The sequence below is a fragment of the Hemiscyllium ocellatum genome, chromosome 21 (assembly GCF_020745735.1).
Source record: "Hemiscyllium ocellatum isolate sHemOce1 chromosome 21, sHemOce1.pat.X.cur, whole genome shotgun sequence".
NCBI lineage: Eukaryota > Metazoa > Chordata > Chondrichthyes > Orectolobiformes > Hemiscylliidae > Hemiscyllium > Hemiscyllium ocellatum.
In genome coordinates this window covers 45,924,117-45,949,192 of record NC_083421.1, presented here as the reverse complement: position 1 = coordinate 45,949,192, position 25,076 = coordinate 45,924,117, and the positions used below count along the sequence as shown (strand labels likewise).

The 25,076-nt window shown below is 37.4% G+C and overlaps 2 protein-coding genes across 3 annotated transcripts in view; one reads left to right on the top strand and one right to left on the bottom strand.

The window, feature by feature from the left end:
- Window positions 1–241, bottom strand: part of rabepk (Rab9 effector protein with kelch motifs) — a 28,097-nt gene extending 27,856 nt beyond the window's left edge. Inside the window, exon 1 of one of the 2 annotated variants that reach the window (XM_060841410.1) lies at window positions 132–241. The gene's annotated coding sequence lies outside the window, so the exon portion shown is untranslated. The remainder of the gene's footprint in view (window positions 1–131) is intronic. The other variant, XM_060841408.1, reaches the window with a different exon arrangement.
- ppp6c (protein phosphatase 6, catalytic subunit) lies at window positions 233–24,280 on the top strand. Its single transcript, XM_060841412.1, has 7 exons — window positions 233–527; window positions 12,594–12,689; window positions 13,591–13,656; window positions 14,077–14,218; window positions 14,344–14,423; window positions 22,154–22,363; window positions 23,685–24,280. The coding sequence occupies exons 1-7, from the start codon at window positions 453–455 to the stop codon at window positions 23,931–23,933; spliced, it is 918 nt and encodes a 305-aa protein (XP_060697395.1). The 5' UTR covers window positions 233–452; the 3' UTR covers window positions 23,934–24,280.
- Window positions 24,281–25,076: the final 796 nt, after the last annotated feature.

Here is a 25,076-nt window from a genome sequence, read left to right as displayed (position 1 = left end):
TCCACTTTCCAACTCCCTTCTCCCCCCATATTCCATTGTTTAATCTTCAGGACCTCAAAGACTAACCGATGCGGCATTTATTTAACTCGCTATAAATACAACAATAAATCTGCGTCGCGAAAGCTTCGTACCCTTCGTTCCTTACGACTTGTTCCTCGAGCGTTGTTAAAGAAAATCTGCAACCCTTGAACTTTCAACTTTACCACCGAGCCAACCGATGGAGAGGGAGGCGCCTGACTGTGGGGTTAAACTCCCGAGCATAGACCCAATTAGAGTTTCGGCGCGGTTTATGGAACGGGATCAACCCTCAGAAACCACAAAGCAGTCATTAGCGAACGATCGCATTTCAGGGCCAGGTGAAAAGTGAAGTCAGTTTTTTTTAGCCGGCGGCCGGCGCTTTAGATACCGGAAGCGCGTCATTGGCCTGGGGCCCGCTCAGTCTGTGTCCCAAAATGGCGCCTCTGGACCTGGATAAGTATGTGGAGATAGCTCGGCAGTGTAAATATCTCCCGGAAAATGACCTAAAGGTATCGTCTTCGTTGTTTTCTCCTTTTTTTGAACTTAATTTTATAGGGTTTTTAAAAATCTGTATATTGCTAAGTAGATTTGACACCTCACTTGACGATTACATTTTGTAGCGACGCAATATGAACTGTCAAGGCTACAGATTTAGGCTGTACCCTTATATTCTGTTTATGTCCTAAGTTCTATGGCACTTGTCTACTTTTGGATTTTGACATAAATATAATGTGCGGAAGGTGGGCTCCGTCGGGGCTATTTTCTGTGGATCATTACATTGACGATGTTATGTCACCACAATCAAAACATCACAAGTGCAAATCCAGTACTCCCGGAGATTGGACCATTAATAGGTGCGAAGCCTGACCTGTGTACCCGAGCTGAGACACTTGAAGTAAAATGTCATTTGTTTCAACAAAGGTACAAGTAATTGAATTTGCTTCTCAGTGGTGTTGGAAGGATGGTTTGTCGTAAAATCGGGTGTTTTCTTCAGTCGAAGAGATATCTTGTCATTGATTAATCACAATTCTAATTCTAATCCAAATCCAAGCTTTTGTTTCAATTAGGTCAAGGCAGACAGATTTCACTGCATATTAAACCCAAAGAGAAGCTGTAGTTTTAAGGTTGGCCATAACGGGTGTGGAAAACTTTCAAAGTCGAGTTGTGGAAAGGTTAAGTTATTAAAAATGCTCAAATGTCATGTGGTTTGTTCAAATGTTAATGGGTATTTATTAAATGGTTCAAGGAAGAGAATAATTGTGACGCTGGATGGCCTAAAGATGGATAAAGAAATGTTACTTTGAGCGAGATGCATCCTAGGATACTGAGAGTAACAAGCACTAAAACTTTCTTTCCGTGTACAGGGATGTTTCCAGAAGACTGGATAATTGCACGTTTTCCATCTGTTTAAAACAGAATTGACTTTTTCAGGTAGTAGAGGCACTTAATAACAGTAATAATATTCTTGTGGTCAAAGTGGATTTCCAATAAGGGTTTGATAAAGCATTACATGATCAGCTTCTCTACAAAGTTGAAGCCCATGGAATAAATTGTACAGTGACACCATGGATATGAAGTTGTTTCTGTGACTGGAGCATTAGTTCCAATGGTTGTTTCTGGAAGTTGAAGTTATAGTGTGGTTTCCCAGAAATTGGTACCAGAACCACAGCTTTTGTAATATGTATTTGTAGTCAAAGCAAGTTTTACAGGGAGCAATTGCAAATGACACAGTTTGGAAGTTTTGTGAACTTTGAGAAGGAGAGTAATAGGTTGGTGGAATAGTGAACATGTGACAAAATTTAATGCATAGAAGTGTGAAGTGACATATTTTGATAGTAAAAACAAAGACATTACAAAATAGACAGACAGGACAGTCTGAAAAGGTTGTGGAAATGGGGCTCCAGGAGGTGGGGGTGTGTATCTGCAACAATACTGTTGAATATGCCAGGGCAGGTTGCAGAAGTGGTGAATAATGCTGCTCGTAATTAATACAAGGATAAAGTAGAAAAACAAAGAAGCTATGTGGAACCTTTTTTTATTTTAAAAAAAATTTGATTCAGTTTCAACTGTACTATTGTTCTAATTGGGGCAGCTTAGTGGTTAGCACTGTTGTCTCTGTGCCAGGGACCTGGGTTCAATTCCAGCCTCGGGCAACTGTCTATGTGGAATTTGCACATTCTCCCCATGTCTGCGTGGCTATCCTCCAGGTGCTCTGGTCTCCTGCAGTCCAAAGACGTGCAGGTTAGGTGGATTGGCCATGCTAAATTGCCCTTAGTGTCTAGGGATATGTAGGTTAGGTGGATTAGCCATGGGAAATGCAGGGTCAGGGATAGGGTAAGCAGAGGAGGTGAGTCTGGGTGGGATGCTCCTCAGAGAGTTGGTGTGGACTTGTTGGGCGGAATGGCCTGTTTCCACGCTGGAGGGATTCTGGCCTTCTATTCTAATTTTGAAGACCAAATTATGGGAGGAGGATGTCAAGCCTTTAGAGAAAAAGATTTACAAGAGTGCTTGACTTCATTTTATGTATTAGAGAAACTGGAAATCTTCTCTGAACAAAAGAAGTTTGATAGAGTCTTTATAGAGGTCTATGAAATCATGAAGGCCATAAGCAGCGGAAATGGAGTAAAAGTGTTCTGTTCTCTCGGACTGAAGAGTTGAGAACCAAAGGCTACTGATACAAGACAAATTACAAAAGAACCATGTACAAAATTTGGGAAAATCTTTTTATGTAGCAAGCAGTTAGGCTTTGTGCACAGAGTTTCACCGAGGCAGCTTCAGTCAAAGCTTTCAAAAGGGATTTGGGGAAAATATCTGAAGAAATAAAATTTGTATAGCTTTGAGGAAGGAGTGGAACTAGCTGAGTTGTTCTTGCAATGAACTGATGCAAACCCAAATGGCCTCCTACACTGTAATCATAGATTGCAAAGCACTGGTTTAAACAAAAGTTTCACATTCAGAATAATCAACTGCAGTTTGTATTTGTTATTCTTTTTTAAATTTTACCTATTTTTCTAATCAACCCATCCAGATGTTGTTATACACCTCTGAAGGAGGTGGGACTTTAACCTGTCCTTCCCGATTCAGCTTTTTCTGATTGTAAAATAAGTCAGAATGTACTTTGACAAAAAGAGCATGTTTCTAGTGAGGGCAAATTTGAATAATTCTTCCCATCTCAACACTGCAACCAGAGACATAATTAATCAAATCCTTTATGATCCAATCTCCTGGAAGAAGTCCAAAAGAAGTCCAGGCCTGGTTAGAGTAAAATCTGGAAATTCCTGTGAACAACCTTCATGAAGTCTTTTTCTCATAAACACAGTAAACTAGCATGTCGCCCTTCGTAACTGCACATCAACTCAAGAAGGTCATTAACTTATTCCTAAGCCAAAAACTGTAGATGATTAACATCCATGGAGTATTTTGGTGGCATGTTCCAGATGTGGAGGCGGGGTGTTGGACTGGAATGGGCAAAGTTAATAATCTCAACACCGTATTATAGTCTGCCAGGTTTATTTGGAAGCACAAGCTTTCAGAGTACTGTTCCTTCATCAAGAAGCTAACTGACGAAGGAGCAGCACTCCGAAAGCTTGTATTTCCAAATAAACCAGTTGGACTATACCTGGTGTTGTGAGATTTTTAACCATCATCCAGATGGTGATTGCAATTCATGTTCCTTGATGTGTAACCCAGTATTGTTCAGTAGAAGTTGCTTAAATTGTAGTTAAATCACACCAATGATTAATAGTTTGGTTTATATTTTTGTAATATAAATGAGTGAATTAAGTGGGTGCCTTTACTCATCTCTGAAATTACTGAATCATGATTAGTTTAAACACTCAACATTCAAAGAAACACCTGTATACATTTCAGTTTTTTTTGTTGTTTGCCATTTTACCAACATTTATGAAGTTTGGATATATATTATACAATGTAAATGCCATTTGAAATCAATAGGCCAACTGCACTTTGTTACTGTTTATATTTATCATTCACGAATGATAACTTATTTAGTTATTCCATTAGTCATTTCTGGCTTCCGAAGTTCTTTTTCTTATATCCAATGCCTTGTATCTGTATCCTCTGATCATTAACACTTCAGCCATTTATTCACGCTGTTCAAATCCTTCATTCAAAACTCCCTTCTTAATCATTCTTTCATGGAGAGTAACCCCCAATTTCTATTATCTATTTGCATAGTTGTAATCCCTCACTTTAGAGCAATTCTAATAAATATCCTCCTTTTCTCAAAGTTTTCACGTTCTTTGTCAAATGACACAGAATACTCCCAGTTGAGATCAAACTAATGTTTTATATGGGTTTAGCATAATTTTGTGAATTTTGTACTCTGTCTTTTATTTAAAGTCTGAGATTGCATATGCTGCTTTTTTAACCTGCCTGTTAGCCCTCAAAGATCTATACGCGCATGTTCCTTTCTATTCTGGTAACACTTTTTAAATTGTACCATTTAATTTTTTTATCGTCTCCTTGTCCTTCCTATTAATACCACCTCTTATTTCTCAGCATCTGCCATGTTTCTGTACCTATTGCTAGTGCCAAAGGGTAGATTGGGTGTGGATATCATTATGTATGCATGCATATAAATTGATAAACATGAACATTTCTCTATAAATAAGGCCTTGATGCACTACATTTGAAGGCATTGTCTAGTTTTGGTGATTAAAATCCATACTTCTGCGTCTTTCACTGAACTGTTTTTCTGATCATGTGCTGCAAAATCTACATCTTTAATATTGGCTGGAAGTGTTTACTTTATTTCTTTGTATACTAGCTATGTATTTTCAGCATTGTTTTTATTTTAGATTTCCAACATCTGCGTTATTTACTTTTTATGAAATTGCAACTGTAACTTTTTTTTAGCATGTGTATAAACACTTTGGACATAAAAACAAATTTCAGGCTGTGTGAGGGTATTAAAATAGAAAAATAATTTCTTGAGAGTCTAAGTGAATAGAGAAATGGTGAAGAATGATGTATTTCTTTATTCAACCACCTTATTAAAATTTGATACTGTACATTTTCATATTTATTCCTGCAATTTTAAAACACGTATCTTCAGCTTTAAACTAAAGTTTTTAACAGGTTAACATTTAGTACAACTCGTACAGCTTCTGAGCAGAAATGGGCCCCCTCGAGCTTGCTCTTATGTTCAGTGGGCTGATCTGATTCCTTCATATTGTCTTCTATGTCAACAATGTTTGCACGTTATCCAACTGTTAGTAACACAGCAACTTCACACATTTTGTTTCTAAGTGCAATTGATCCCATGTCAAAGGAAACTCATTCTACTTTTTTAAATTAAATATTTACTGTTTAAATGTTGCTTGTAGTTCTGCTTTAACAATGGGGAATATGGGTACTTGGATGAAATAATGTAGTTAACTGTAGAGTTCTGGTAGTTGGTAACACTGCCCTGCAAAATAAATATTTAATGTTTTTGTTGCTTCTCATGCAGGTCGAACTAAACATTGTGAACACTTGATGGTAGATGCTCAAGATGAGTTAATTACTTGATTTCTTTTTATTCTGTGCTTCTGTTTACTACTTTGTGTCTAGTCTACAAGTATGTCTGTAGTTAAACATTTTCTTCTCACTATTTTTTGCCATCCTGTGCTCTTTTTGCTACTCTTGTATGTTATCTTTTTGAGACTGGGGAACCTATAAAATAGATTGAAGATGCAAATAACTTGTAAATTAGAATAATAGTGAATCCAATACAACTATTTTTGCTTTGTTTACTTTTCTTGTTTTGCCCGGAATATAGTAACTTAAGCAGAGGGTGGATTCAGTGAGTGTTAGCAGCCTTGTAAATGGTTTTGAATGGTACCAGTAAAACCAAAGCAAATCCTGCCTCACCAGGCATTACAGTGAATGAATGCTTTCTATTAAGAGTTACAGAATAGTACTTAGGAACCTAAAGGAGCTGAACTTTACTCCCTATGTAGCTTGGCACTGTTATTTTAAAAAAATGCAGTAATCTTGTCTCTTTTCCCAGTTTAGAGTTTAGATGAGTTGATGAATCTAGGACCTTTTGACTCTTTGTAGATGAGTAGGCATGCTGCATGATGTCTTTCTTTAATGATGTCTGGAACATTCATGTCAGATTGACTCAAGAATGGCAGATACATGCCTGGAGTTATGGATTTTTTTTGCCTTTTTTTTAGAAAGGAATGATTAATATTCTCAGACAAAGTAATTTAGATGATGTTATAAAACTCAAGAATTCATTTTTGTACAGGAAGGAGGATTAACTCAAAGGCAATTAGAGTCATTTAGTATTTGAATATGTTATAGATCATATAACTGGTACATATAAAATGACTTCTTTCTGAAGACTGTCCTATCTGAACTTTCTATTAAGACAGAATTAAATTGAGATCTCCTTTGCTTAAAGTATCAGATAAAAATGAGATGTGATTTTGTCATGCATTCTGTACTTGGCATACTGCAATGTGGTAATTATACGTGAGTGTATATGTGGAGGCCAGAGAAATCACTCGCAAGCATTGTAAATGCCATCTCTTGTGGTAGAAGCAGAGGTCTGAAAGATTTTCTGCAATGAAAAGCAAGAAAATGCAGATATGTTGAAATGTCACTAATAGTTCACAACTGTCCTTTTTTATGAAGGAAATTTGCTGCCTTTACCTGGTATAGTATGTGTGACCCCATACCCTTAGAAATGTAGTTGACTTGTAAATGCTATCTGAAATAGCCTAGCAAGTTGCCCAAGGAATTGATCCAAGCGAATGACCCATCATCAGCCTACGTGCTGAAAATGAAGTCTGGAAACCCAGTATTGTGGACTTTGTAATGAAATTGAAGGTGTATACTCTACCTTTGAGAGAGTGAAGGCTGTTTTACACTGAGCTTGCAGGTAAATGTCATGTGACTGACTAGCAGTCTGAGTGTATTGGAAAATTGAAAATATGTAACATTTGATCGTGAAACAAATACCTGATTTAAGATTGCTATGTTTACACAACAGTTCAAATTTAACAGATCAATTTAAATTATGCCCCAGGATTCTAAAATCCAATCTAGTTTGAATTTTACTGTCTTGACACAACAAATCAATAAGAAGATCTGATCTTTGTGGATAAACAAGAGTTAGCCAGAGTAAGTGACCAACTGCCATCATCAGAGCTCCTGCTAGCCAACACACTCTCTGAGGTACCTTTTTCATATGAAACCTCTCCGTAATAAAAGACCGAAGACTACCCAGGGAGGTCTGCGTCTGAAAGTCGACAGACACTGATGACAACAGCCACTGTCTGGTTTGATTATTTTTTGAAATAGTGGAATTTGGGGAGTTCTCTGTTGCTCATACGAGGCGAGGTAAGTATTTCTGGGTGTTTGGTTTAATTAGCAGAAGTGTTCACTGCCATGTCATAACAAAGTTCTCCTTTATAAACATCTGAGGGTTTGTGTCAAAATTGGGAGAGCCATTCCGTGGACCACCTGAACAACATCCTGTCATTGTCATAATCACGGAATAATTCATTCCAGATTATTTCTCAGATGCCGTAAAATATTACCTGTTCTGCTGGTAGAATATATCTACTAGAGGTAACAGTGCACAAACTTACAATTGGAAGGGAGTCTTTGAGTTGTCAATATTGACTCTGACTCTAGATCACTTCATGTCTCATAGCATCACACGCCCTCACTAGTACCCTCCATCTTGAACACCACTTGGAAGAAGGTGGCAAGGGTATAGGATGTACTGTGTGGCGGACTTCAGTGAATGTCACTAAGAGCTGGTCAAGTCGTAAAGATCATTGCAGTTGGTGAGGGAGCCAACAATAGGGATAAACTCTAATATTGTCCTTTTCGATTTATCTTTTGCAGATACATCTGTCCATAGCAGTTTTGATAGGAGTGTAAGATTTTAGGATTTTGTTATCTTGTAATTAATTTGGGTTTTAGGAATTAAATAATAGATATTTTTAAAATCATTTTGTTTAAACATGTTATGGTACACCTCTGGAGCAGGTGGGACTTTATACTTGGTCTTCTGGCTCAGAGGATGCCAACACTGCACAACATGAGCCCCATAAAATTCAATTATAGGCTGGTGCTCTCAAACTCAATCTAAAGGTTTACTAGTCTTGGTTAGACACATTATATCTACAAGTATGTTTTCATAAGTTTCTTGAAAGCTTAAGTTCACAATTTATTAAAACAAGTACAGAAAAAAGCATGCTTAATAAAGAGTTTTTCAGTTGATCTACTTTGGGATACCAGTCCATGACCAACTGACTGGGCAAAGTTTTCTCTTCTGTTGGCTTTTCTCTTGTGCACCATACCACTAAGAATTACCACTTATTTAACCTTTTTGTTGGCCACTAGACCCTTGCATCATGAGAGACCCACCTGAATAACATGATCAATCTCTGATTGACTAAACAATCTATGCCCAATTCCTAATTGAATTTTGAAAAAGTAAAAGTCATTTTAGTGGCATCACGTTTTCCTCATCCATTTCTTGACATGACAGGACAATCAATACAATCACCTTACTTGTAACAAATTATTTCTATCAACTTGCTAACATATTGCATTTTTACTGGTAGATAATAAACAATTTCTCTGTCCGAGTGTGTAATGTCAACTCCCAGTCTTCAGGATTAGATACTCTAAAGGCTATAAGCCCTGACAACATTGCTGCAACAGTGCTGACTCTGAGTTCCAGAACTTGGTGCACCCTTAAGGAAGATCTAATATATCCACAGCATCCAACAATGTGAAAATTGTCCACTTATGCTCCCTCCACAAAAAGGAGGGCAACTGCCAAATCAGCAGTAAAGTGATAGAAGGGATTGTTATCGAACATTACTGGCTTGACAGTAACCTGATCTGGTTGTATGTTTGCTCGCTGAGCCAGTAGGTTTGTTCTCAGACGTTTTGTCACCATGCTAGGTAACATCAGATGCGCCTCCGTAGAAGTGCTGGTGTTCTGTCCCGCTTTCTCTTTGTGTCTTGGTCTGTTACAGTTATCATTTCCAGTTCTTTTTCTCAGGTTGGTAAATGGGGTCCAAATCATTGTGTTTACTGATGGAGTTCCGGTTTGAATGTCCATTAGGAATTCCCATGGGTGTCTCTGTTTAGCCCATTCAAGGATGGATGCGTTGGCCCAGTCAAAATGGTGTCCTCCTTGTCTGTGTGTAAGGATACTAGTGATAGCTGCTTGTGTCTTTTGGTGGCTAGTTAGCATTCGTGTATCCTGGTGGCTAGTTTCCTGCCTGTCTGTCCATTGTAGTATTTGTTGTAGTCCTTATTTTATTTATGACATTCGTGCTGGTTGTTGGTACAGTGTCCGTTTTAGGTTCATCAGCTGTTTCAGTGTATTGGTAGGTTTGTGGGCTAACGTGATGCCAGAGGATCAGAGCAGTCTCGTTGTCATCCTATGACAATCGGAAGGATGTTGTGAACCTTTTCAAGTTTCACAACATCCTTCCAACAGGAAGGAGACCAGTATTGCACGCAATATTCCATCAGTGAGGCTTATTTAACTTCCTGTATAGCTGCAACATGACCTCGCAACTCCTGTACTCAATACTCTGACCAATAAAGGGAAGCATACCAAATGCCTTCACTATTCTATCTGCTTGCGACCTCACTTTCAAGGATCTATGAACCTTCACTCCAAGGACTCTTTGTTCAGCAATACTCCCCAGGACCTTACCATTAAGTGTATAAATCCTGCTAAGCTTTGCTTTCCCAAAATGCAGCACCTCGCATTTATCTGAATTGAACTCCATCTGCCACTTCTCGGCCCATTGGCCCATCTGATCAAGATCTCGTTGTAATTTGAGGTGACCTTCTTCGCTGTCCATTACACTACCAATTTTGGTGTCATCTTCAGACTTACAACTGTACCTTCTGTGTTCATATCCAAATAATTGATATAAATGACAAAAACCAGTGGACCCAGTACCAATCCTTGTGACACTCCACTGGTTACAGGCCTCCAGTCTGAAAAACAATCCTCCATCACCACCCTCTGTCTTCTACCTTTGAGCCAGATCTGTATCCAAATGCCTAGTTCTCCCTGTATTTCATGAGATCTAACTTTTCTAACCAGTCTCCCATGGGGAACCTTATCGAATGCCTTACTGAAATTCATATAGATCACATTTGGTCTTCTGACCTCATCAATCCTCTTCATTATTTCTTCAAAAAACACACAGCAGATCAAAATCTTGGGTTGGATTGTAGGGAGGGCTTCTTGTTTGAGTCTCTGCAATACTGCTTCCAGGAATCCTGATATCTGTGATCTCATGGGTGTCCCGTTGATTGTTTGTGTGAATTGTGTTGAAGGTGAAGTGGGTAGTGAGGCACAGGTCTACTAGCTTGAGAAAGCTGTCCTTGCTAATGGAGTTAGTGCGAAATGGTGTTTGTGTCCTTAGTTTGTCTACTAGAGAGGTCAGTGATTCTTTGGCCAGGCTGATGTTAATTGATGTGAATTGGCCTGTTACGTTGAAAGAAATCATGACTTCATCTTCTTCTATCTTGGTGTCTTTGATGTTCAGGAATAAGTGGAGTGGATGGAGTGGCATGAGTCTTCTATTGGGTATTTCAGTTTATGGTGAAGATCCTTTGCTAGTTTGTAAGTTGGTGTGCCGGGAAGTGAAACTATGGGTCTGGGGGGGGGGGGGGGGGGGGGCATGGTTTATGGACCTTAGGTAATCCAGAGAAGCTGGGTGTGTTGAAACCTGATGGATCCATTCTTTGGAGATCTGTCTTGTTAATTTTGTCTGATTCGTAGTGTTTTTTTCAGTGTTGCTGTGATATGGTTTTCTAACTGTGGAGTCTGGTCCATCACCACCTGTTAGTAGATGTTGGTATCTGAGTAGTGAGTTCACTTTTTCAGTGTACTCTTAGTGTTTAGGATGACACTTTGTTTATAGGCAGGATTACAATCTTTGTGTCTTTTGAGTCCTAGAATTTTCCTATATCTTTAGGGTGTTCCCTTCTTCATTCCTGCTTGGTGTTGGTGATATTGTCTATCTGATGGTCTGCTGGGTTTCTTCCAATAGTCTGTTTTCTTTTTTCCATGAGTCTGTTGTCTTTGTGTTGATTCCAGTGCTGCTAGGAAGTCCCTTTTGTCTGCGTCTCTGTAGTTGTAGTTCATCCCTCTTACTAGGATGACTTTTTCCATGTCTGTTAGTGATTGGTCCAAGAGGTTCTTAATCCAAACTTCTGAATTGTCTGTATTCTTTTGTGTGAACTTGTTCGGTTTTTCTTGTTCAGCTAATTTTTTTGCTTTGTCTTGGTCTGTTGTTGATTGACGCTGATGGCTTGTTCTAATGTGCTTGTCTATTCCTGGTCAGGCGAATTGGTTTTCTTTTTTTTTTGGCACAAAATTTCCCATTCATATTTGTGGAGTTGGTTGTGGGCATCATCAATCACTTCTCGCAACGTTCTGCAACTGTTCTGTTCTGCTATTCTTCTGGTTATGGGGTGTTCAGAGAAGGGGACACTACCACAGCACCATAAGAACTCCTGTGTTCCTTATGATGGAGTCTGAGGCATAGCCATTTTTCAGCTGCTTCATCTATGACTCTTTCCCCCCCCCCCCCCCCCCCCCCCCCACACACCAATAAGGTTGGATGTGGAGGTTTGTTGCTGAATGCACAATGTTCAGCACCATTTGCAACACCTCCAGCTTGTGAAGGAGGCAATGTCCATATTTCGCACTTCAAGAAACATCCAAGCTTGGACAGCTAATTAGAACGAGTCACTTGGTAATTTATTCATCACTGTCATCTTGAATGCAGTGGCAGCAGTGTGGACTATCTTCCAAGACTTGTTGCAGCAAGTCATCAAGGTTCCCTCTATAGCATCTTCCAAACTATGGCTTCTACCCATCTAAAGAAGGGCATCAGGTGGTGAGTGGTGTTTTCATGGAAGCAACCCTCCAGGTCACACGTTGTCCTGATCTGGAACTATATTGTTGCATTTTCTTTCAATTTTGGTGAGTCAACATCCTTGAACTCCTTTCCTGTTCCTTGGAGCAACATACAAAAACATCAGTTCAAGAAGGCAGCTCACCACCTTCTCAATGTCACTTAAGAGTGGATGCTAAATCCTGGTTCAGCTGATGATGCACACATTCACGAATAAGTTTTTTTTTAAAGAAGTTACTTGTTCTGCAACCACCCTGATAAGTAATTACCAACACCCACTTAAGAAAACTGGTGACAGCACAGTTTGTTCATTTATTTGTAGATCTTTTACTAAAGCAAAGAATGATGTTTAATATTTACTATCTATTCAATAAAGGGAACACGATTATCATTAAGAGTAAAGAGTTGCACTGTTCTAAGGCTAATGTGTACTGACCTTGGTGACTTTTATTCAAAAAGTAGAAGCTTTGATGTGAATATGCAGACTTTTGGATTTAACTTAAGAAATGACTCTCACACAATGGTGTTATCCATTCAAGTCTTAATTAAGATTATAAGGACATTACTGACCTGTTTTCAGAAGTCTATATTAGTGAACTTTTATTAGAAATTTAGTTTAATTTTGATAAAAATATTTTTATGTTTCAGCGACTCTGCGACTATGTTTGCGACTTACTTTTGGAAGAATCTAATGTTCAGCCAGTGTCCACACCAGTTACTGTTTGTGGGGACATACATGGACAGGTGAGTTCAATTTTCATTGATATGAGATTTGTTCTTTTGTATCTTTTGAAAGGCAGCTCCTCCAGGCTGGCGACACACTATTTCAAAAATGTAAATCTGTTTGACCGTGAATCTGTTTTTTTTGTCTGCAAATTTAGATTTTTATCTGAAGGCTAACTTAGAACTGCAGATAGATTCCTTATGGTATATTTGTGGCAAATGGTTGGTGCAAGTTGATTTTGTTTCAGTTGATGTATTTTTTGTTTTGTGATAAAATCTGTGATATTTTGTTCGTCAAGGTAGTTACATTCATGCTTGAGCATGAAACCTGATCTATTCTTACGTAATGTGTATTTCAGAAGACATCAACCATAACATCAGCTTGACATTCATCTTCAGTACTCATTTGTTAGATATGAGTGGACCCCACTCATATCTTCCACATTTTTCACCCGTTTTCACTTTGATCAGTCTCGACTGAGTTTTGGTATGGCTACTGGAGTTTAGTATATGAAACACCATCAAAACAATTATTCCAATAAAACTGACATTCTTATTACAGTATACCACAGCAAAAAAAAGCTTCATCTATTTAACATCGTAATTTGATAGAAGTACATTTTATTTTCGGCAACTGAGATTAATGCTGAGAACCTCTAATACTACCTACGTTTTAAAAGTTTACTACTAGTTTGAAGATTAAATTTTACAGAAAATCAACAGCTTACAACGTGAGAAATGAACATTTTTGCTACAGTTAAGTAGTTTGCGTTGGGACAAGATGTATTTATTTAAGCAATGGGCATATTCAAATCAAATGTTTACTATACAACTAATAGTTTCTTCCATCTTTGCAATAGATTTCATGGTTATACTGTGCAAGTTCATATTTAACAGACACACATTTTAAACGCTTTTCCAGTTTTATGACTTGGGTGAGCTGTTTCGAACTGGAGGTCCAGTTCCTGATACAAATTATATTTTTATGGTAAGTAGTTACTTAAAATATTACACTGTGAATTTCTTTTAACTTTTAAAGCCAATTTTGGGTTGATTTGTGGAACTTTTAAAAATTATTTGATCTTGATGCAGTAGTTGGTGTTTCTTTTTATGTCTCGAATTGAACAAAACTGAAAACCAGATGACTTGACAACATGAAAATAAGAGTACTAGTTATGCTATATTTGAAACAAGGGGCTGTTGTGTGTGCATCTGAACTATCAAAAATGAATGATCGAACTACATATTATTTTAAAGTTTAAATTGTGATTCACTGTTTCAAGATTGTAACAAAAAAAAGACTGCTTGCCACTACCATGCATATTATGTTTTTAATAACTTTTCCAGTCATTCACTTGCATATGTTTTAAATTGTCTGTAATACTCATGTAATTTGCTACTTTAACAGGGTGACTTTGTGGATAGAGGATATTACAGCCTTGAAACTTTCACCTACCTCCTCGCATTAAAGGCGAAATGGCCTGATCGCATTACACTCCTCAGAGGAAATCATGAAAGCAGACAAATCACTCAAGTGTATGGGTTCTATGGTAATTCACAAACTTTATGAAGCTAGATTGTCTGCTGGGAAATGGAACAGTATTTCTAAATTATGTTTTGTCAAATTCCAGTATTTTGAATGTTCAGAAAAACTAAATATTCTCCACTTTAACAGATGAATGCCAAACAAAGTATGGAAATGCAAATGCTTGGCGGTATTGTACCAAAGTCTTCGACATGCTCACAGTAGCAGCTGTAAGTAAAAATATTTTATGTTGAAAAATTCTATGGTGTGCCAGGGTTATATTCTATTAAAATTGGATGTTAGGTGATTAGTAACCGTTTTATAGAAAATAATTGTTAACATAAGGGGGGGCATGTTGAACAATGTTGCACCTGAACTGAGCTCATTGTATGGCAAGAATAATCTCAGCTGCTTTGATCTAGTCATTAAGTATTCTTCATGTTGTGCATTCATGGCCTGTGTTTAGAAGAAAGTATCTTAAGTAAAGCTCAGAGGATATCTGCTAGTTATTGCAGATGCAACAAATGCAATTTTCATTGACCAAAACTTTGATTTTCCTGCTCTTCTGATTTTGTCTGACCTGCTGTGCTTTTTCCAACGCTACACTTTGTCAGCTCATGAATGCATTTTCAAGGGTCAGTGATCAGCACAAATGTTGAGTACAGAACTACAATATCACCTGATAACTGTAATATTTATTGAGACACTTTTCAGATCCAAGGGCATTTTAAGTAGAGCATTGTACTAAAATTCATCCTCGCCACTTCATACTTGTCACCTTTTGAATATTTGGGCCTAAAAAATACATTTTGACTTTCAGGTGAAGTTTGTGTGCTGATATTAATTAAAGGGTTGTCACAGGAAAATCCATAGCTATCAGTCACTTTTCAACTTTTGTTCAATTCCAGAATAGTATGAAAAACCTAATCACAGAATAAGCATTCAAATGCCAACTACAAGATATGGCTCAACATAAGCAATTGTTCCATGCTTTGTTCCAAATGTGTCACGTATTGTGTTTGAGAAACCTTCTTAAATCAGGATGGTTTATGTTGGATGGAGATGTAAATATTTATGGAATGGTAGACAAATGCAGACTTATCAGTCTAAAACTGATGTAATCAAATTGATTTTTTCTTCTTTCCAGAATGTTATATTTTTATCTCATTGTTTCTATTTTAGATATAGTCCAGATGGATGAAATGGGCATGACAATCAGATTCAGCTTGGAATGTTACTGTTTCAATTCTAATTTACCTGGCATAGACATGGAAATAGTAACATTTCAAAATTTATGTATACCAGCTTCCTCTGGTCTGTTTTGTTACTGTTTGCCCCTGTGTAGTATATTTAATGTAGCACAAGCTGAGGCACTTAAAAGGGGCCAAGGAAGAAGTAAAAGAATAGGAAGGAGTTTGTAATAGTTAGTGGTTGAAACAATGTTAGGAACTTTACAGTTTTAGGGTATAAAGAGAAATGTCAAAGTAAAGGCATTTTTGGTAAGAGTTCTGGAGTTCATATTAAAATATTTGGAAGTTCTGACATAAAAACTGGAAAAAACACAGGTCAGACAGAATTGGAGGAGCAGGTGAATCAATGTGTGAATGTAAATCAAAATTGCAGAAGTGTAAGATAATACATTTATAGCTTAAATTGAAAAAATTGCCATGTGCAAACTGGAACAGTTAGTGAATTAGGTCAATGTGGACCTCTAGAAATTGGTCAGCGACAATGTGACACCCTTTTATTCCTTTGCATTAAAGAAAATAACTTGTGCTTGCATAACTCATGTAAATGTATTTAAGAAATGTATCATTCATTAAGTCTCTCTGATTCCATAATCGAGGAAGTGAAGCATTTCTAACAGTTATATTTCCACCTTTGGCTTTAAACTTGCCATTATCCCAGCAAACGTGCAAAATGATTAACATATACATGTATGTGCTATACAAATGTGCGTGGAGTATGTCTATACCTACAACTGTATCTATTACCCTCTTCCAATTTTGTTTATTCATATGTGTCTTTCCTGAAAGCAGTTCATTGTCTGCCAGTGCTTCATCTTGAGCCCTTTTCCTGATAGTAGTGGTTTACCATTATTTTCCAGCCTCAAGAATAGGGCAAAGATGCAGTTCTGAACCTTGCCTCGGCTTTATTCCATGCCATGCTCTAACCACCTAACCAACTGATAACAATTTTTTTATTTGATGAAATGCCCCTAGATTTTCAATTATCTACATTTGGCTAGTGACAAATTGACTGGGTAACGTTTAGCTAGAATAAGGATTCTGAGTTTGCTGTGTTGAGGTCTGATGGCTGTTTTAATAAGGTGATAATGTCATTGTTAAGTGGAGAAAATTCTTTCATAAAGTGGTTTGATTTGCCACTTCAGCAAAATTAAAGCTTTTAAAGAGTTGGCTGTTCCTTATTGTTCTACTTTCAAAACATGATGTCAATAAATCTGAATAAAACTTATATGTACCCATGTATAATTACTACTATTGATCTCAATGTGTTTTTTTTTTACAGCAAAAACAGCTCAAACATAGTTTGAGACTGTGGACTCTAGGAAGGATAAAATGCTGACATTTCATGTTCATACTTAATGATTTGGCTTTTAGTCCTCCAGGAATTCCCAAATCTTAGTACATTATTTGTCTTGGCTTACTAGAGAATACTGTTTCTTTTGCCTTGACTTCTCTAAATCACACCTTGCCATATCCCAAAAAAGATAATGGCCTGCTTTTTTTTTTGAGTCTAGTAATGTGCATTATCTATCTCCACGCCTTCATCAAAGGCAGTCATTATGACCAATGCTCTAGATTTCCTACTTTATGCCTTCATGTCCCTCCTTTTAAATATCCTCCTCTGTAACAAAACATAGCTCCAATTTTGACACACTGTTGGTTTCTCTCCCTTGGTTTTTTAAGTGTCTTGGAACATTTTTGTCCATCAAAGATTTTGTAAAAATGCCTTTTTCTTTTTGACACTTGAAACTACCATGAATAAGAGCAGGAGTCGGCCATTTACTCTCTTGAGCCTGTCCCACCATTGAACGAGATCATGGCTGAAATTGTGCCGTGATCAAGATAGGCCACCAAATAGTACTAATAATGTGGGGCAAATCAAGATGAGGGAAGCTTGTAGTATGTGCAGTACAGATATCATGGGTGATTTCAATCTTCATTTAAACTGCTAACTACCTGAGTAGTAAGGTTTTATGGAGTGGTTTCTGGGGTTTTTAGGAATGGTTTTTTAGAGCCAATTTGAGGACTGGTCATTTAGGTTCTAGTGTTATGTAATGAACCTTTAAGGATGAGTGACCACAATACAATGTAGTTTTACATTTTTTGTTTGGAAGTGCTGGGGTTCAATCTCAATCAATGCAATTTTGAGGTGCAGTTTGGCTGAGCTGGAATGGGAAAATACATATGACTCGGGGCTCTGGTGGCTTAGTGATACTGTCCCTGATTCTGGACTGAGAGCTTGGTTTTGAATCCCACCTGCTCCAGACATATCATGACATCTCTGAACAGGTTGATTATATGAAAATAGGTTAAATTCTCAAGTAAAAGGTGTGACTGTACATAGACAATGATCAGTCTTTAAAGAACTATTAAATGGCTTCATCAACTATATATCTGTCAAGGTACAATGAAGATCTAGATTCCTTCTTCAAGGGATTTTCGGTCCAAGATTGGTCAAATAATCAACGGAATGCAGTCTGTACAAAGCAAGATCATTAGTTTAATAGAGTAAGGCACTTGAATGAATTCTGTCCAGTGACTCAGGTTAAAAGCTTCTGTGTTCTGTGGAGAAATGGCGCAATTATATTTGAAAATTACACATTATTTATATGTTTTTTAAGAGGCAGTACAGCCTTGATTACAAGAAAAGACCAATCAAATGTAGTAAGGTGTCATGATTAATAGCAGGCTAATCCAATGATATTTCCTGAGAAACAGATTGTTATGGCTGCCAAAGAAAGTTAAGAATTATCTAAGGTTGAAAGAAAGCACTGGTAAGGTAGCCAGAAACAGCAGTAAATCTGAGGATTGGGTAGTTTAATAGATTACAACAAAGGAGGACCAATAAAGTGAGGAGAAAGGAAGAAAATAATATACATATAATCTACCCCCAGAAAACATACAAATTGACTGACTGTAAGAGCTTCAGCTGGCCTGTAGAAAGGAAACATTTGACTAGACAAATGCAAGTTCATTAAAAACCGTGTCAGTAGAATTTATAATGGAATGGAAAAATAGCAGACAAAATGAAATTATTATTTTTGTTCATTCCTCAGTGAAAGCAAACTCTCCCAGAATTAGAAATCCAAGTGACTAGTGAGAATGAGGAATTCAAAGAAACTTAGTATTAGTAGGCTAATAAACTGGAGAAATTAATGCGTGTAAAAGTTGGTAAGTCCCCTAATATAGAGCATCAGGTCATAGGAGGTGGTTATCGAGGGCCGATGCATCGGTAATCACCTTCCAAACTTCCATAGATTCTGGACTGGTGGCTACGGTTTGGAAGCTTGCAAATGTCACCCTGCTATTTGAGAGAAGCAAAGGAAAAACTGGAAACTATACATCTGTCAATCTTGTATTAGTAGAAATGAGAATGCTGGAATCTATGATCGAGGACATGATAAATGAGCAGTCATCTAAATTTGATCTGGTTGACCATAGTCCATACAGATTTGCAAATGTAAAATAGTGTTTAAGGATGTTACTAACAAAATTGACTCAAGGGTGTTGATTGTAGTATATTTGGATTTTCAGATGACTCGATGAGCAAAATTTGGTTAGCAAAATGAAAGCACATGTTACAAGAAGAAATGTACTAGCATGTGTTGAGGATTAACTAACAGACAGAAAATAGCATAGGAATAAAATTGGTCATTTTCACATTAGGCTACTGCAAGGATTTGCATTTGGACGTGAGCTTTTCACAAAATATATTATTGACTAGGATGTAAAGATCAGCTAATATTTCAGCCAATAATGTGAAGCAGGAATGTATGTTGTGAAGAAGGCATAAAATGTTTTCAGGAGGGTTGGAGCAAGAAAATGGTGATGGAACATAATGTGGAAAAACGTGTGGTTATCCATTTTGATAGAAGGAACAATATTTATTAAAGGGTGAGAGGTTGGAAAGTAAATGCTTTAAAGGATTTGACTGTTGTTGTCAATAAGTTCGTTGAAGACGAACATACAGATGCAGCAAGCTGTTCGAAAAGCTATTGGAATGTGAGCCTTTAATTGCAAGAGAATTTGAGTACAGGAGTAGTGAAAGCATGCTTCAATTATATAGGAACTTGGTTATACCGTTTCTGAAGTGATGTGTACAGTTTTGATTTCTTTGTCTCAGGATATTATTGCCTTGGAGAATAAGCAGCAAAGGTTCACCAGATTTAATCCTGAATGGTAGGACTGTCCCGTTCAGAAATGGGGCAAACAAGGCATGTATTCTCTAGCATCTCGAAGAATGAGAGGTGATCACATTGAAACTTAGAAAATTCTTGAGGGGATAGACCTGAGTAGATGCAGGTAGGATGTTTCCTTCTGAAGTAGAGTTGAGAACGAGGGGGCACAATTTTAAAATTGGGGGTATTGCATTTAGGATCAAGATAAGGAGATTTTCTTTTAAAAACTCCGGTGGTGAGTCTTTAGAATCTTGCTCATATGGCTGAGGAAGTTCAATCTGTGAATATATTTAAGTCGAGGTAGTTACATTTTTGACTATCAATAGTGCTAAGGGTTATGGGGATAGTGTGAGTGAACACTTGAATGACTACTTTTAATCAGCCATTAAATGGCAGAGCAGACTTGACAGGCTGACATCTGTTCCTAGCTGAAAGGACAAGGGTCGCAGAAACATGGAATACCAGCGCCACCTGCACGTTCTGTAGCCACTCACCGTTTTGCATTGGAACAATATCACTATTGCTTCAATTCTGCTGTTAGGAGAAAGTGAGGACTGCAGATGCTGGAGAGTCAGAGTTGAAAGTGTGCTGGACTAGGCTTTCACCTGAAACATCAACTCTCCTCAGGTACTCCTGACCTGCTGGACTTTTCCAGTGCCACACTTTTCAATTTCAATCCTGCTGTGTCAAAATCCTGTAACTCGCACCCTACTGGCATTGAGGATTTACCTACAATAAATGAACTTGTGTTCAAGTAGGTGACTCACTATCGCCTCCTTCAGGGCAAATAAAGCTGGCCCTGCCAGTGACATCCACATTAATGTAAAAATAAAAGTTTCTCAATGTCCCTGCTATTTCCTCCTTAATAATGGACCCTAGCATTTTCCCAACAAAAGATAATAGCCTATAGTTCCCTGCTACGTCTCCCTCCCTTCTTGAATAGGGATGACATCATAATGCTTTTCCAATTTATTAGAACCCTCCTGGGTCTTCTGGAATATTTTCACCAATGCCTCCACTATTTCTGTAGCCAGTTTGTTTAAATCCTTGGGTGCAGGTCATCAGGTCCTGGTGAGTTTTCTGGTGAGGTTCCAGTGGTAAAATACTTTGTCCCCCATGATAGAGACTGTTACAAGATCTTTCCTCCCATTAGCATCCTGCTTATTTGGTCTCTGTGAGATTTTTATAGTGTCCTCCACTGTGCAGACCAATATAAAATATTGTTTTAAATTACCTGCCATTTCAGGGTTCCTGCTATTAATTGCCAAGGTGCATTCTCCAAGGATCCCACATTCACTTTTAGCTTTTTCTGTATACCTGTAGATGCTGTTACTTTTAAAAATATTTCTTGCAGTTTTATTTTCATCATCAATTTTCTCCATCTTTTAATAGTCTTCTAAAGAAATTCTCAATTATCACTACCTCCAGTTTTTGCCCCTTTGCCTTAGCTATTTAGGTTTTGCAACATTCTGCTGTAAGAAGCCATCCCTGAAGAACTCTACAAATTCAAGTACTGCAGTAGAGACATGGTTGACTGGTATATGGGTGCAACCAAGATTGTAGGAGGAATGGAAACACTGTGCACAAGAATGAGTACTAATTCCAGCTGTGTGCATGAATACACAAAGTTAAAGTGATTATCCTTGGATATAGGAAGCAAAATTTGAAAATCACAATGCAAACATGGGGAATCTTGCAGATATAAAAGTTTTATTTTAACACATTTTGGGAATATTAACCATATAGGGAGATGGACCGCCAGGTGACTGAAAATGTTAGATATATTTGAGGAAGGAAACTAGGAATGAGATTATACACCTATTAAAAGAGACTGAGGGATGAAGATCAATTGATGGGAGTTTATTTATCCAAATTTCTGAAAATGTAGTTTTATTTTTAAAAAAAGCTACTTTATGAAAAAGATAACCGGGTCAAACTTTGCTGTCAGCAGCAAATTGCTGGTCCTTTTTCAGGGGTGGAGAACTGCCATCCAAGATCTAGCAGTCTCTGTTGCTATCATCTAGGTCTTGCTGCATTTGGACATGGACTACTTCAGTATCTGTGGAGTTGCGAATGATGCTGAACAATGTGCAATCATCAGCGAACTTCCCACTTCTGACCTCCTGATGGAGGGAAGATCCCTGAAGCAGCTGAAGATAGTTGGGTCTAGGACACCACCCTGATGAATTCCTGCAGAGATTTCCTGGGGCTGAGATGATTGATGTCTGAGAATTTCAATCATTTTCCAGTGTGATTCCAACCAGTGGAGAGATTTCCTCGTGGTTTCCATTGACTCCAATTTTTCTAAGGCTTCTAGTGCCACACTTGGTCAAATGTAAGCTTGGAGTCAAGAGCAGCCACTGTCACCTCCAGTGCACAGTGTGGATTAACGAGAAGTGGCACACACAGTAGACTGAATGGCTTCTTTGTTGTAAATTTATATTTAAATATATGCATGAGCATTAATTTTGGCCCACAATATTTTTATAGGGCATTTAATTACAAAGATAACTAATTGGCATTTTTCCACATCAGTTGATAGATGAACAGATCTTGTGTGTGCATGGCGGACTTTCTCCTGATATCAAAACTCTAGATCAAATCCGAACCATCGAGCGTAACCAGGAGATCCCACACAAAGGAGCATTCTGTGATCTAGTATGGTCAGATCCTGAGGATGTAGATACGTGGGCAATCAGTCCTCGAGGAGCAGGCTGGCTCTTTGGAGCAAAGGTTACAAATGAGGTGAGCTGACAATTATAGACTCTCAGTAGAGCACATCTGTGTATTTGAGGGTATTTTAGTGCTGGGAAGGAAACGCGTTTTTTGTTTTAAAGAAAAGGTCATCAGTATTAAATGCTTATGCTTCTGAAAATTAGAATATCTAGTCCAATCATAGTCCCTTTCTTATTGTTGTGTACTGTTTTTGGCAATTTGTTCTCTAATTCTACCTTCACAGTGTGTAGAGCTTTGGAACAGGTTATTAAGCCCAAGCAGTTCATATTCATTGTTTATGCTCAGCCTGATTTGTCTCTCGTCTTTCCTCAGCTGAATTTGCTATCAAACCCCTCTCGTCCCTTCTCTAATTATTTATCGAGATTTCTTTTAAGTGCATTTGTACTATTGTCTATTATACTTCCTGTGGTAGCAACTTTCATCTCTTCACCACTCTTGGGTAACTCACTGAAGAAAACTCTTTATCCAAGTGGATATCTTGGTAATTATGGTTTCTGATATTGTTGACCTCTAGTTATGCTCTTCCACAGTTGTTGAAATGTTGTTTTTGTATCTATTCTGTCAAAACCTTTCATAATTTAAAAGGCCTCTGTTAAATCACTCCTCAGCCATTTGTTTTCTAACAGAAAAGAGAGCCTTCAAAATTTTTGCTGAATATGTGCATGTATTTCTGTAATCATCTTAAATCTTTTTTGCAGATTTATTCAGTACCTTCTGTAACTTGTTGCAGCCTTCTGTTGATGACCCCTCCAATTCTCCCTTGTCCAATATAGTTCAAAAATGAGTGTTTTTCTGAAATCTGTGAAGTATTTTTGTGACTTGAGTTTGAATAAATTGGGAGACATGATTGTGTAAGGCTATCTTGCGAAAGTATTTTGAATTGTATGACAAAAGGGTCAAGTATTCATAATGTATCCTATAAAGAGAGCCACTTGGAATGATCTTGAACTGTGATTTTTTTTGTTTTTCTTTTCTGTGCTTCTTTCCTTCCTCTTGCAAACTTAACCAGGACAGTAATAAAGGAATTTAAGAGAGTTTGACTCTGCACAAGCTGGAAAATCAACTTTGATTGCCTTTGTGTGTTGACTAAATGTTTTTGCAAATTGACTTTCTTTATTCCTTCAAAATGAGTTAGTACAAAATGCACCATGAATATGGTGACAAGACTCTGCACAGCCCTCATGGTTGACAATATGTCAGGCTTTTCTTCATTCAGTATTAGAACACTAAGTGGCTCTCTTCTCAGCTTTGGTCTTTTAACTAAATATCAAGTTCAGCCACAGATGTTTCTACATTAAAATTCATTTGTAAAAAATGTTTTGTTTTACAGTTTGTTCACATCAACAACCTGAAACTAATCTGCCGAGCACATCAGTTAGTTCATGAAGGATATAAATTCATGTTTGATGAAAAATTGGTGACTGTGTGGTCTGCTCCTAACTATTGTTACCGTTGTGGAAATATTGCATCAATCATGGTCTTCAATAATGTAAACTCGAGGGAGCCAAAGTTATTTCGTGCAGTTCCAGATTCAGAACGTGTAATTCCACCAAGAACAACAACACCCTATTTTCTTTAAAATATATTTTGTTCTTGGTAAAATAAATTCTTAAAATATAGTGTGCACAATGGACTGTAAACATGCATTGTGTTGCGTAGACAAGATTCAAGATGTAGAATTTCAACCATTCTATCAAATATTTTAAATGCTAAATTGAATAAAGTGGTCTAAAGGGCTGCCTTTTTCTTTGTTTTTAATGCTAGCAGATATTGAGAAGCTGATTTATGTGCTCCAGTAATTAAAACTTTGTACATTAAAATAATTGTATTGATCAGTTTTCAAATTTCATTGTATTTTAATATAGTAATATGGTGACTACAACTCTCATAGGTTAAACTATTGGAAATAAACTGCTTTATTATTAACTCAAATGTTTATTGCCCTTTCTGATTTAAATCAGTGAATTTTAAATTTGGCAATTATTTCATTCTTAAAGTTGTGTATCAGTTTTGTATATACTGAAACATTGAAGTCTTGTACCTAGTTTGGCCATCAATGGTCTAAGCATTTAATGCTACAAGTTATTTACAACAATTTCTAATGTATAGAACATTTTATATTTCGACTCTGAAGTACAATATTTGCTTTTGAAGTTTCAAAACTGACTAACTTTTAAAAATGTTGGGATAATTAACTAATCTTGTCTGTCTGGAGTTAGAAACCCTCCTTGTTATTCAAGCATGTCTTGTGGAAGTTCTTGCTTTTTGTTTCCCTGAATGCATTAGCTGCTGGTTACAGGCTGGATTATGGCTCTATTTGCTGAATGTCATCCAGAATTCTAGCTAAGTAGCCATTGTCCTGAATATGACCATGGTAATAAAGGCAAAATTCAACATTCAACATTCCTATACTTCTGCCAACAGTTTCTGGAGTCCACACATGTGCAATTAAATGCAGACATCCAAATGGTGCTGAGTGATTATATGCTTCCGATAGAATGCAATGCTCAAGCTCCCACATGCCACTATCTTAATAACCACTCAATTGACAAAACACTTCCACCTTTTTGATGTTATAAGTTTCCTTACAGACATATTTAGACAAGTTGCACATTGTTGAGTGAAGTTTATAAATTATTTTTTATTGAGCTACATTCATGTCTCCCTGGTCCTGAAACTGACTTTGTATTTGTTAAATTCCAGATTGATTTTTTTTTGTAAA

Coding starts and splice junctions, on each gene's coding strand:
- ppp6c (XM_060841412.1), top strand. CDS start 453: ATGGCGCCTCTGGACCTGGATAAGTATGTGGAGATAGCTCGGCAGTGT. Junction 14,424..22,153: donor ACATGCTCACAGTAGCAGCT/GTAAGTAAAAAT, acceptor TTTCCACATCAG/TTGATAGATGAACAGATCTT. Junction 22,364..23,684: donor GAGCAAAGGTTACAAATGAG/GTGAGCTGACAA, acceptor TTTGTTTTACAG/TTTGTTCACATCAACAACCT.